General features: G+C 37.3%; 1 protein-coding gene across 5 annotated transcripts in view; it reads left to right on the top strand.

Annotated features, from left to right (window-relative positions):
- LINGO2 (leucine rich repeat and Ig domain containing 2) overlaps positions 1–12,029 on the top strand; it is an 828,878-nt gene extending 816,849 nt beyond the window's left edge. For all 5 annotated transcript variants that reach the window (XM_066368302.1, XM_066368303.1, XM_066368305.1 and 2 more), the window contains one exon: positions 8,387–12,029. In XM_066368302.1, the coding sequence (XP_066224399.1) occupies positions 8,422–10,242 (1,821 nt within the window). In that variant the 5' untranslated portion in view covers positions 8,387–8,421 and the 3' untranslated portion in view covers positions 10,243–12,029. The remainder of the gene's footprint in view (positions 1–8,386) is intronic.
- Positions 12,030–13,588: the final 1,559 nt, after the last annotated feature.

Here is a 13,588-nt window from a genome sequence, read left to right as displayed (position 1 = left end):
TTCCCAAAACGTAAATCTGATCGTATCACTCTTATTCATAAACACTTTAATGGTTGGTGGTTACTCTCAGGATAAAGTGCAAACAGCTTATCAAATCATTACCCTAATTATCTCTTCGGCCTCTATTCTCTCCTGTTTGTGCTCCCACTATTCTGCTTTACTTTCCCCATCACGGCATGTTTTCTATTATTTCCAAGTCCTCGCACATACTCACTTTACCTAGAACACACAGCTCACACCCCCAAGAATTGGGGGAAGGAAAAAATAGGAACATATTGTTGCAAGGCTACTGTATGTTTTACCTGAAGCAATTTGATAACTCTAGGTAGACTGTAATAAATTAAAGACATATATCATAATCCCTAGGAGAGTAAATAAAAATAATATAAATAAACATATAGAAAATTAAAAGAGAAATTGAAATGTAATATAGTAGTACCTTGAGATACGAGTTTAATTCTTTCTGTAACCGAGCTCGTAAGTCAGTCAACTCATATATCAAACAAATTTCTCCCATTTAAAATAACTGAAATAGATTTAATCCATTCCAGCCCTGTGAAACATCCCCAAACCATCCTAAATTATGAAAAAAGACATGTTTTTAATTAAGAAACACACATGTGTACTTTAACAATGCATAACAAAATATATGAAATAAAAGAAATAAGTGTTATTTAGTACTGTATTCTTACCTTGGAGACAGACAAGTGCAGCTAACAGAGGTGAATGGCAGAGGAGGAGGGAGGGAGGAAGGGATGCAGGCACTGTAGACATGTAAACTAAAACTGTACTTTCTTAACATTAAATGTAAACTAAAACTGCATTTTCTTTACTTAAAAAAACTAAAATTGCACTTTCTTACTTAAAATGAAACCACAAAAACTTAATTGTAAAAAAAATGCACTTTTTTTTTTTTTTTTTTTTTTTTTTTTTGGTATTTTTCTGAAGCTGGAAACGGGAGGCAGTCAGACAGACTCCCGCATGCGCCTGACCGGGATCCACCTGGCATGCCCACCAGGGGGTGATGCTCTGCCCATCCGGGGCATCGCTCTGTTGCAACCAGAGCCAGTCTAGCACCTGAGGTAGAGGCCATGGAGCCATCCCCAGCACCCAGGCCATCTTTGCTCCAACGGAGCCTTGGCTGAGGGAGGGGAAGAGAGAGACAGGGAGGAAGGAGAGGGGGAGGGGTGGAGAAGCAGATGGGCTCTTCTCCTGTGTGCCCTGGCCGGGAATCGAACCCGGGACTTCTGCACGCCAGGCTGACGCTCTACCACTGAGTCAACCGGCCAGGGCCTAAAAATGCACTTTCTTAACTTTAAACTTAACCTAAGCTTAACATTACGTATTTTTCATTTAATCATCACTTGTTTTTGTCTTTTTGGCTGTACTTTCAGCACTTTCACTTACAGGATTTTTGAACAAAAATCTATACAAAGAGGTTTGCTTTCGCCTGCCTTATAAAATATTACAGAAATGTGACAAACAAGTGTCATTACAAAGTGCTGAAGCACGAGTAGTTGAAACTTTTTCTGGGTATTTCTTTTCAGTGAAACTTGAAAGCTTCTCCCACATTGCTAGCATGTCTTTAATTTCACTTGTAGAAATCACTTCCTCTGACTCTACCTCCTCGTCACTGCTAATCTCTTGCAGAAGCTTGGTATGTTACATCATCAGTAGCTCCTTCAGCTCCTCAGTTGAGAGTTCCTCCTCATGTTTCTTGATGAGCTAGTTTATGTCACCCTCATCTACCTCCAGACCCATCGACTTTCCAAGAGACACAATCTCCTCCAACGCTTCTACCTCGGTCTCAGTCTCTGGTTCAAATCCTTTGAAGTCCCTGTCTGCAACAAGATCAGGACATAACTTTTTCATGCTGAGTCAAGGTTCTTCTTGTAACCTCTTGCCATGCCAAGTCAATAATGCGTAAATATATCATGATGTTGTAGTGATCTTTTCAAAACTCTCGAAGGGTTAGAATTGTATTCTCAGTCACCTCAAAGCAGTGACAGAACAAGTGCTTTGTGTAAAGCTTTTTAAAATTGGAAACAACCTGCTGATCCATAGGTTGCAAGATTGAAGTTGTGTTGGTTGGGAGGTAGAGGACTTCTACGAACTAGAACTCATCAAGAATATCATCTTCAAGACCAGGTAGGTGGGCTGGAGCATTATCAAAGATTAGTAATGCTTTCACTGGGAGTTTCTTTTCTTGAAGATATTTCTTCACTGCAGGACCAAAGACGAGATTTACCCAGTCAATAAAATCTACTGTGTAACCCATGCCCTAGCATTGGCATGCCACATAACCTGCAGTTTTTCTTTAACAATCTGTGAGCCTTAAAGTCTCAAGGAGTTTCAGAATGATACACTAGCAGTGGCTTTAGTTTACAGTCACAACTAGCACTTGCACACAATACAAGGGTCAGACAGTCCTTGTGTTTATGGCCTGGCCCCTTCTTCTCTGCGGTGATGAAAGTTCTCCAGGGCATTTTTTCCCAAAAAATTTTGTTTCATCACAGTTGAGCACTTGTTGAGGGATATAGACTTGCTTTGCGATAAATGCAGCAAAACGTGTGATGTACTCCTCAGCAACCTTAACATCAGCACTCGCAGCTTCACCATGCCTCACCACCAAGTAGATGCCAGATCTCTTCTTGAAATTTTCAAACCAGCCATGACTTGCTTTAAACATATCTTCTGCTGCCTCTTTTGAGGTTGATGGTTCTTTCTTCTTCAAGTTGCCGTAAATAATACGTGTCTTTTCACATATTACAGTCTCTGTCACTGTATCTCCTGCCAGCTCTTTTGTTTTCACCCACACAAGCAGAAGCTTCTCCATTTCTTCATGGATATTTTCCCTTAATTGGGACAGAATTATAGTTCCTTTCACTGGATTTGCACGTTTGATGGCATCTTTTTGTTTAAGGATGGTACAAATTGTAGATGTATTGCGGTCGTACAGCCTTGCCAGTTCAATCACTCATACACCATGCTCATGTTTTTCTATTATTTCTTGCTTTACTTCTATTGACATCATTCTCTTCTTCTTCTCACCACTGTCCTTTAACTCACTTTCTTCAGCCCCATAATAGCACACAAAGAAAGTTAGTAAAAAATTCAAAAATGATGCAACAATGAGTACAGCACACGAGATTCGACCTGATTCTGTGGGTAACACATGAGAAAGAATGAGATGCTGGTGTTGTGCGGCCGATACTGGACCTGTGTGCCAACATACCTATAGTGGCAGCTTCCCAAATCACCACTCATATCTCAGAATTTCACTCGGATCTTGATCAAAAATACGGACAGAGTTGCAGCTCGTATCTTAAAAAATTCGTATGTTGGTCTGCTCATATCTCAAGGTACCACTGTACTAAAAACAAATTGATTAAAACAATAAGACAAGAAAGGAGAAAGGAACAGAAAATTCATGCAACAAATTTATGACAAATAGCAAAATAGCATACTTTAATGCAAATACACATACACATATATATGTATATAGTGTATATAACTATATATAACTATATATATATATATGTTGTAATTCTATTCAAATGGATGAAGGAATCTAACAAAAAGGAGAGATTAACAAGATCATCAGACAAATTCAAAAGCAGGAACTAGCAATATGTTATCTATAAGAGAAGTACTTTAACTACAATAACAAACATATTGAAAATAAAGGGATGGAAAAAGGTATAACATGAAAACATAAAACTTAAAACAGCTAAAGTGTCTATAGTAATCATTCAAAATGAGCTTAAGACAAGTACTATTATTAGATACAAAGATGAACTCTTTCTAGTGGTAAAACTTCTATACAGTACATCATAAATACATACATGTGCTTAATAACTTTAAAATACATGAAAAAAACCTACAATACTGAGAGAAATACAGACAAATTATATTCATAGTTAGTGATTTTAAACAGCTATCTCTCAGTAATTAATAGAATAACTATCAAAAAATTAATAAGGATTTGGAAAATCTGGACAAGACAATGAACCATATTTACCTCAATGGCATTTACAGACCACTGCTCCCCACAGACCAGGTGCCTCTCTATTTCAGGTGTGCATGGGATGATCACTGAGACTGATTACATGCTTGTCCATAAAACAATCTCAGTAGATGTCAAAAGACTAAAATTTTTCAGAGTATGATCTCTGACTATACAAGAATTAAATTAGAAATAAAAAATAATGCTCTAGAAAAACCCTACATAAATACTTAGACATAAGGTAACTTAACCCCAAACAATCCATGATTCAAAAATGGAAGTATGAGTTAGAAAAATGTTTTGACTAAAATGATAATTTTTAAAATAAATATTAAAATCTGTGAAATGAAGTAAAGGAATGCATGGGGGGATATTTGTAGTTTTAAAAGCTCATATTAGAGAAGAAAGATCTAAAACCAATGATCTAAGTTTCTGCCCTAGATAAGTAAGTAAGTAAATAAATAAATAAATAAAACAATCCACAAGAACCTGTAGCAAACATCTCTGTGTATTAGTTAAATTATTTCCTTATGTGTATTTCTAGGGGGGGAAATTTTATAAGATTTACCCATTGTTGCAGGTGGTAGGTATAATATTGTATAAAGTGTGTTTTGTAAGTTCACAGATGTATATTTATTTTCAAACTCAAGTTGTATGCATTAAGCATGCATAGCTTTTTGTATGTCAATCATACCTCAACAGAATGCTTACAACAAATTTTTTAAAATAACAAAGAAAAAAATAATGATTCAAAGAGATGAACATGTTGAATGTGGATATATTTAAATGTAATGTTTTTGTTTTGTTTTGTTTTGTTTCTTTACAGAGACAGAGAGAGAGTCAGGAGGGAGCGATAGATAGGGACAGACAGGAACGGAGAGAGATGAGAAGCATCAATCATTAGTTTTTTGTTGAGACACCTTAGTTGTTCATTGATTGCTTTCTCATATGTGCCTTGACCGTGGGCCTTCAGCAGACCGCGTAACCCCTTGCTCGAGCCAGTGACCTTGGGTCCAAGCTGGTGAGCTTTGCTCAAACCAGATGAGCCTGCACTCAAGCTGGTGACTTCAGGGTCTCAAACCTGGGTCCTCCACATCCCAGTCTGATGTTCTATCCACTGCACCACCACCTGGTCAGAAAAAAAATAATGATTCAAAGAGATGAACATGTTGAATGCGGATATATTTAAATGTAATGTGTTAATTAACCTCCTCATTCTCTATCTGAACCTCTGGAAGGTTGTACCAGTTTATATTCCTTTTATCAGTTCCTTTAGCCCTTGTTAATTCTGGGTAAAAATAATTATTAAATTTTGTTAACCTGACAGGCAAAAATGATATACACCTGTTGTTTAATTTGCATTTCTTTTCTTACTAGTAAAATTGCTAATCTTTTCATATTATTTATTAGCTGCTTTTATTTTTCAATATATTCACCTTTTTTCTATATTGATTAATAAGAACCTTTTATTTAGTACTATTTATCATCTCTTATCTATTGAATCTAAAATATATTCTCCAGTGTAGCAATTGCCTTTGTGTTGTGTTGTTTATTTACTTGGTATACTATTATATTTTAAATATATAAAATTGAATAGATGGTTGTTTTCTTTCATTATTTCTAGCTTTAGTCATAGAAAATGCTTTTTCAATTATATTATAGTTTTGAATTTCCATCTAGTCCATTATTTTTTCTTGCATTTTAATTCTTAATTTACCTGGAATTTATTTTATGGGATTTTATTTTAGTGAAGTTCATGTGAAACTTTTCCTGCTAAATATCTAGCCAGTTATATCCAAGCATTTATATTTTTCTCACGGAATTAAAATGTTACCTTTCACATATACTGACTTTTCAAATATATTTAGATTTAATTCCTTATGTTCTGTTCCATTTGCTGTATATTTTTGTTGGTATCATATGGCTTCATTATTTATAGTTTTACAATATTTGTTTAAATATCATATATTCATCACATTTATTTTTCTGGTTATTCTCATATTTGTATTCTTCCAAATAAACTTTAGAATTAATTTTTAAAATCCAAAAAATATTTTTGTAATATAAAACATATAGTATATCCCCTTTTGGTTAATAACCAAAATTATAAAGACCGTCTAAAACTCAACACCAGGAAGGTAAACAATCCAATTAAAAAATAGACAAAGGGCCTGACCAGGTGGTGGCGCAGTGGATAGAGTATCGGACTGGGATGCAGAGGACCCAGGTTCAAGACCCTGAGGTCGCCAGCTTGAGTGCAGGCTCATCTGGTTTGAGCAAAACTCACCAGCTTGGACCCAAGGTCGCTGGCTCAAGCAAGGAGTTACTCGGTCTGCTGAAGGCCCACGGTCAAGTCACATATGAGAAAGCAATCAATGAACAACTAAGGTGTTGCAATGCACAACAAAAAACTAATGATTGATGCTTCTTATCTCTCCATTCCTGTCTGTCTGTCCCTGTCTATCCTTCTCTCTGGCTCTCTGGCTCTGTAAAAAAAAAAAAAAAAAATGGACAAAGGCCCTGAATAGACACTTTTCTAAACAGAATATAAGATGGCCAATATGCATATGAAAAAAATGTTCAATGTCACTAATTATTAGAGCAATGCAAATAAAAACCACAATGAGGCACCTCCTTCACATCTGCCAGAATGGCTTTCATTAATAAATCAACACACAACAAGTGATGGCGAGGGTGTGGAGAAAAGGGAACCCTCCTGCACAGTTGGATCACTCAACATTAGGCACTCCATATTGTTTTCCCCAGTGCAGACTTGTGTAGCCACTGGAGATAATAATATGGCATTTCCTCAAAAATTAAAAATGGAACTGCCTTATGACCCAGCTATGCCACTTCTAGGAATACATCCTCAGAATCCAAAAACACTATTTCAAAAGAAGATACACACTCCATATTCACTGCAGTACTGTTTGCAATAGCCAAGATCTAGAAACAGCCCAAGTGTGCATTAGTGGACAAGTGGATAAAAAAGCAGTGGTACATTTACACAATGGAATACTACATGGCCATGAAAAAGAAGCAATTCTTACCTTTTGCAGCAGCATGGATGGACCTGAAGATTATTATGCTAAGTGGAATAAGCCAGGCAGAGAAAGACTAATACTATATGATACTACTTATATGTGGAATCTTCTAGACACATGTATAGAATAATTATATTTCACAATGTTAATTTACTTAATTCTTCTATTTGTTCAAATATTATAGTTTATTTCCTTTGGTTTTCAAGACAGACATTCATTTGTACTACAAACAATAATAGTTTTATCATATATTTTACAAAAATTATAACACTATATTCCTATATAATTGATTTTGCTAGCACTTTCTGTGTCTTTGCCTTGGCCCTATAGTTAGGGGGACATTTTCCTAGTTATTCACTATTAAGGTTGACCTTGTTTTTGTTTGTTTGTTTTTATAGGTAGATTTGCAGTATGCTCATGTCTGCTTAAGTATCTACATTTAGAACATACTAATTTCTGACCTCATTTGATACCAATTTGATTTCAGTTAACAGGTTCACTGGGTTTGTATTTGAATATGAAAGTATGATAGCTCATGGATGATTTAAGAACAATTTTTTTTAATATTATGATTCTTCCTATTCTATAGTATTTAACCTCAAAACTTAAGCCTTGTCATAATCATAACTATTTTTGTGCCTGGATTCTGCCTCATCCCTGTGATGAAAACAAAGAACGCAGAGAGATTTTGAAGATCTTTTTGTTTACCTTATAAAAGAAAATTCTTTCATAAATCAAAGTTACTGAATTATGAAAGAGGTATACCTTCTAATTAAAAGTTCTTTCACTATATATGTAGGAAAAAATGTCCCAAGCTCTAGCACTGAATGTCAACTTTGTTTTGTCCTTGTACATAAGTGCTTAATGTTGAGTGATCTACTTTATTTTGAACAGAGGATGATATCCCACACACAAGAGGTGCAGACACTGATTCATAGTGAATAGCTTTTTTCTCAGTCACTGACATTTGTTTTAGGTGAGTTTAAAATACAGCCTTTTGTAAAATACATGTTGTTTTGCTTTGCAGTCTGAGCCAGACACTGTATCAGTCTCTTTTATAGTTGTCAAATGCTATAACCGATGTAACTCTAGGAAGCTACTATTATCATTCCCATTATCTCCATTTTATAGCCAAGAAAACTGGAGTACAGGGAGGTGACATAATTTATCCAAAATCATGTTGCTAATGATAAAGGCTCTCAGACTTAAGTTCAGATCTATGTGATGCCAAACCCAAGGTCCTTTCTATTATACTTCTGCCTTATTTACGTCCCTTTACCTTTCCATGTACTGACCCAACTTCTCCTCTTCCCTCTTTTTCCCCCTTGTCCTGCAGGTCCGTGACCAAGGTGTAGACTAAGAGGTGGAGTCATGCTTCACACAGCCATATCATGTTGGCAGCCATTCCTGGGTCTGGCAGTGCTGTTAATCTTCATGGGGTCCACCATTGGCTGCCCTGCTCGCTGTGAGTGCTCTGCCCAGAACAAATCTGTTAGCTGCCACCGAAGGAGACTGATCGCTATCCCAGAGGGCATTCCCATCGAGACCAAAATCTTGGACCTCAGCAAGAACAGACTGAAAAGCATCAACCCTGAAGAATTCGTATCATATCCTCTACTAGAGGAGATAGACTTGAGTGACAACGTCATCGCCAATGTGGAGCCCAGAGCATTTAATAATCTCTTTAACCTGCGTTCCCTCCGCCTAAAAGGCAATCGCCTAAAGTTGGTCCCCTTGGGGGTATTCACGGGGCTGTCCAACCTCACCAAGCTTGACATTAGTGAGAATAAGATTGTCATCTTACTGGACTACATGTTCCAGGATCTGCACAACCTGAAGTCTCTAGAAGTGGGGGACAATGATTTGGTTTATATATCACACAGGGCCTTCAGTGGGCTGCTGAGCTTGGAGCAGCTCACCTTGGAGAAATGCAACCTGACAGCAGTACCAACAGAAGCCCTCTCACACCTCCGCAGCCTCATCAGCCTACATCTGAAGCATCTCAATATCAACAATATGCCTGCATATGCCTTTAAAAGATTGTTCCACCTGAAACATCTACAGATTGACTATTGGCCCTTACTGGATATGATTCCTGCCAATAGCCTCTATGGTCTCAACCTCACCTCTCTCTCGATCACCAACACCAACCTGTCCACAGTTCCTTTCCTTGCCTTTAAACACCTGGTGTATCTGACTCACCTGAACCTCTCCTACAACCCCATCAGCACTATTGAAGCAGGGATGTTCTCTGACCTGATCCGCCTTCAGGAGCTTCATATAGTGGGGGCCCAGCTCCGTACCATTGAGCCTCACTCCTTCCAAGGGCTCCGCTTCCTTCATGTGCTCAATGTGTCTCAGAACCTGCTGGAAACTTTGGAAGAGAATGTCTTCTCCTCCCCTAGGGCTTTAGAGGTCCTGAGCATTAACAACAACCCCCTGGCCTGTGACTGCCGTCTCCTCTGGATCCTGCAGCGGCACCCCACTCTGCAGTTTGGTGGCCAGCAGCCCATGTGTGCTGGCCCAGACACCATTCGTGAGAAGTCATTCAAGGATTTCCATAGCACTGCCCTTTCTTTTTACTTTACCTGCAAAAAACCCAAAATTCGTGAGAAGAAGTTACAGCATCTGCTAGTGGATGAAGGACAGACAGTCCAGCTAGAATGCAGTGCGGATGGAGACCCTCAGCCTGTGATTTCCTGGGTAACACCTCGAAGGCGTTTTATCACCACCAAGTCCAATGGGAGAGCCACCGTGTTGGGTGACGGCACCTTGGAAATCCGCTTTGCCCAGGATCAGGACAGTGGGATGTATGTTTGCATTGCTAGCAACGCTGCTGGAAATGACACCTTCACAGCCTCTTTAACTGTGAAAGGATTCACTTCAGACCGCTTCCTTTATGCGAACAGGACCCCTATGTACATGACCGACTCCAATGACACCATTTCCAATGGCACCAATGCCAATACTTTTTCTTTGGACCTTAAAACAATACTGGTGTCTACAGCCATGGGCTGTTTCACATTCCTGGGAGTGGTTTTATTTTGTTTTCTCCTCCTTTTTGTGTGGAGCCGAGGGAAAGGCAAGCACAAAAACAGCATTGACCTTGAGTCTGTGCCGCGAAAAAACAATGGTGCTGTTGTGGAAGGGGAGGTGGCTGGACCCAGGAGGTTCAACATGAAAATGATTTGAGGGTCTACCACTCACACTATTGTTTCTGTGTCGTTGTCGGTAACCAGAAGGACAACCTGGCACAGTAAATTACTGGGTTAAAAGGCAGCTTAGTGCAGCTGCCCCTGTGTCAAAGCAGGGTCCACGGAAGCAGGAGGACGTCTTATGGAGACTCTCCATTTAGAGGCAGGCAGGCATGTGTCAAAGCCCTTCACACAGTGGGATACTAATTGTTTGCATTGCAAATATTGGCGTTCTGGGGATCTCAGTAATGAACCTGAATCTTTGGCTCATGCTCATGGACAATTTACTCAACATTTTCTACCACTGCAGAAACAAAAGAAAAAATTAAAAGGAACAACCTACAATGTAGGATTTACATATTAAAAAGACACATTTGTCTAAAATATACTCTACAGAAAAATTTGTATCTATGATTATCATTTATTAAATCCTTGCATCATATCATATTGTTGGTTCAACTCCACAAAGAAATCAATATATTCTTTACTTTTCCTTTTTTTTTTTTTTGAAACATATATGCTGTATATGTTTTAAAGCAATATGAATGAGAGGTTGTGCTTTTAGTTACTCACCATTATAAATTCAAGTGTAATTTCACCTTCCTTTACATCCAGATAACCCTGAGACTAGATCCCTGGAGTTGTGGACAGAGATATGTTGAAAGGTGCATTTGTCTGATGTAGGATGCTAAGAAACAGGACCCAAGTCAAAATTGCTCAACTCTGTTAACTGCTGTTACTATAAATAAAGGCATGTGCCTAGTTTTGATACAGAATGGAATATTTTTTATACTTGTGATATCACACTGGACCAGTTTACTGTAACAAAGCCCTTGGTTTCTCCAGAAGGCAGTATGCCACTAGTTTTACCTGTAAAATGCAAGGTAGGTGGTAAGAATGAAAATGATTCATTTAACAACTTGACTGTAATTCCATCAGTTGCTACTAATGGGTTAACAGAAAATGAAAGAAGATATAATTGTTATTTGGTGTACTTATGGGGTAATAATATTCACCTCATAACTAAGACCAAGAACTCAGACGTTCGGAAGCTCTGGGGATAAGAAATTCTTCTCAGATGCCTACACAACCAGGGGGATCATGATGTTAATGCAACTGAGAATCTGTTTAAAGCATGACAGCTGTCTGAAGGATGGACTGTTTTCAGTCAAAGGAAATATTTGGCCACTCAGATACTGTCTATTCAAATACTGTAGACAAATATTAATTACTTTGAATGGGCAACTTCAAGGTTTCTCCCTGCTTCCTTACTAAGTAGATAATTGGTTTTTATTTTGAAAATTAACCTGGGTAAACTGAGAGGAGGAAAAAGATAATGTCCCTATAAATATGTTAAATTTTACTGACACTTTCATCCCTCTAACCTAAGGATATTGCCCAATTCAATTTGTATTAATGATTATTATTGAAAGTTAAAATATTACAGTGTTGTTGTTTTTTTAATGGCATCATGCCATTGCCACCAGTGACCTGGTTCAAATAAGATATAATTCCATTTGGCCAAATGTTGAGTGAATGGAATTTCAAAGCATTTAGTCATATAATCTGAGAAAACATTGAATATAGAGTATATTCATGAAATGTGATATATTTAATCAGCATAGAGAAGAGAGGAAATTTTTATGCTTTGCCCATTTTGAGAGAGAACTGAAAATAACCCCTTTTTAGACAGCATATAAGCTAGAAGACAAGGTTTTTTTCCTGATTTATCAGATTAGGGGTGTGACTTTCAAAAAGCTGGCATTTGTTCTAATATTTTAAATTCTGAGCAACTCAATAAAATTAAATTGCCCAATAAAAATGTGATATGTCTAGAAATTATGTTGCCAATTGGATAGCAGCATGGTTAAACCCATTTCTCCCTTAATAAAGGGTGGAAAATGTAAAAGATTGAAGAATTGCCTGTTTTAGTCATTTTCCATTTGACTTTTCTGATGATTATCATAGATCTTTTAGAAATGAATTCCCCACTTGTGGCAATTAGTTTATTTATATGTAACAATACAAATCAAGATATGTTGTAATTTCTAGCAAAATTTCAACTTGTGTGCAAAAGGAGTCTTTCAAATTAAAAAAAAAAAAAAGAAGAAGAAGGAGGAGGAGGAGGAGGAAGAGGAGGAGGAGGAGGAGGAGGAGAAAGACGAGGAGGAGGAGAAAGAGGAGGAGGAGGATGAGGAGGAGGAGGAGAGGAAAGGTAAAGTGGAGAAATAGTCTTCCAAAAGTTAATAGGAAATGCTTTACCTTAATTTTGCAATATTGTGTGGAGCAAATACTTAACTAATTGTTCAACAGCGACAACAAAAAAGAGAAAAATATTGAGCAGTTTATAATAGGGCTTTGTAATTTAACTGCTGTTTTCTGTCAAAATGGACAAAAAAAATAGCTTATGCAATTGGATTAATGTTAACTCATCCATGAAAATATTTATTTTAAAAAATCAGTTATTCTACTGAAAGAACAGAGATTACATTCTCTTGAGGGTTTCCCTACTCAGAACTATGGAGAAAATAGTTACTTAAGAGGTTAATAACCATTCTTCAAAAAAAAAAGAGCCCCTAGACTAATAAGTTGGGAAATATGCTGCATTCTGTAACCAACTCTTGGAAGTTCAAAATCGGTATGCACCTAATAAACCCTCTGAAAATTTCTGTAAACAAAAATTCTGTTTAATATTGTATTGTGGCTTCTCTTATTTGAGCATGAGGCACTTTATTTCATGTTGTAACTGTTACCTTGAAAAATGAGTCCTGCAAAACCCAGTTTGGTCACCATTAGACTAAAGTAGTACTCTTCTGAAATATTCTTCAACCTGGTGTTTCTAATAAAACTAAAATTATGTATTTGAATTGGGCTCCAAGTAGATTCCAAAAAAATTCTTTTTGTATAACTGATCTGATTGTAAAAATGTACCAGCCAGATATTGCTAGGAGAATCTTCTCCTTTCTGCCTGAAGCACCGTAGTAATGGATTGGCCACCTAATTTTCTACTTTCACACTTTTGGTGCAAATCTTAGGTTTCTTTTTATATCTGCAAAGCTCTAATCTTGGGTCCCATTGACTGTAGTTCTGGGGCTCTAGTGTTCAGTTTCACAAAAGGAACTTCCACTGATGGCTTCAGATTGCCTCTTTGTTAGATCAAACTAGACCATGCTAGAGACTAACAGCTCAGACCAGCATATGGGCCAAATTTTGCCTTTAGTAGTCATCTCTGAGTTGTCATCTTCCCAGAAGATTTCTCCCCCAAGAAAAAATACAGTTGTTTGGCTCAGCATTTAGTTTTTGGTTGACCAGTTCTTTGTGTTATTAAACATTTTCAGAAAAGT

This window comes from Saccopteryx leptura, chromosome 2, assembly GCF_036850995.1.
Source record: "Saccopteryx leptura isolate mSacLep1 chromosome 2, mSacLep1_pri_phased_curated, whole genome shotgun sequence".
Lineage (NCBI taxonomy): Eukaryota > Metazoa > Chordata > Mammalia > Chiroptera > Emballonuridae > Saccopteryx > Saccopteryx leptura.
Note: the sequence above shows the minus strand (reverse complement) of the source record. Positions and strands in the feature narration are given on the sequence as shown.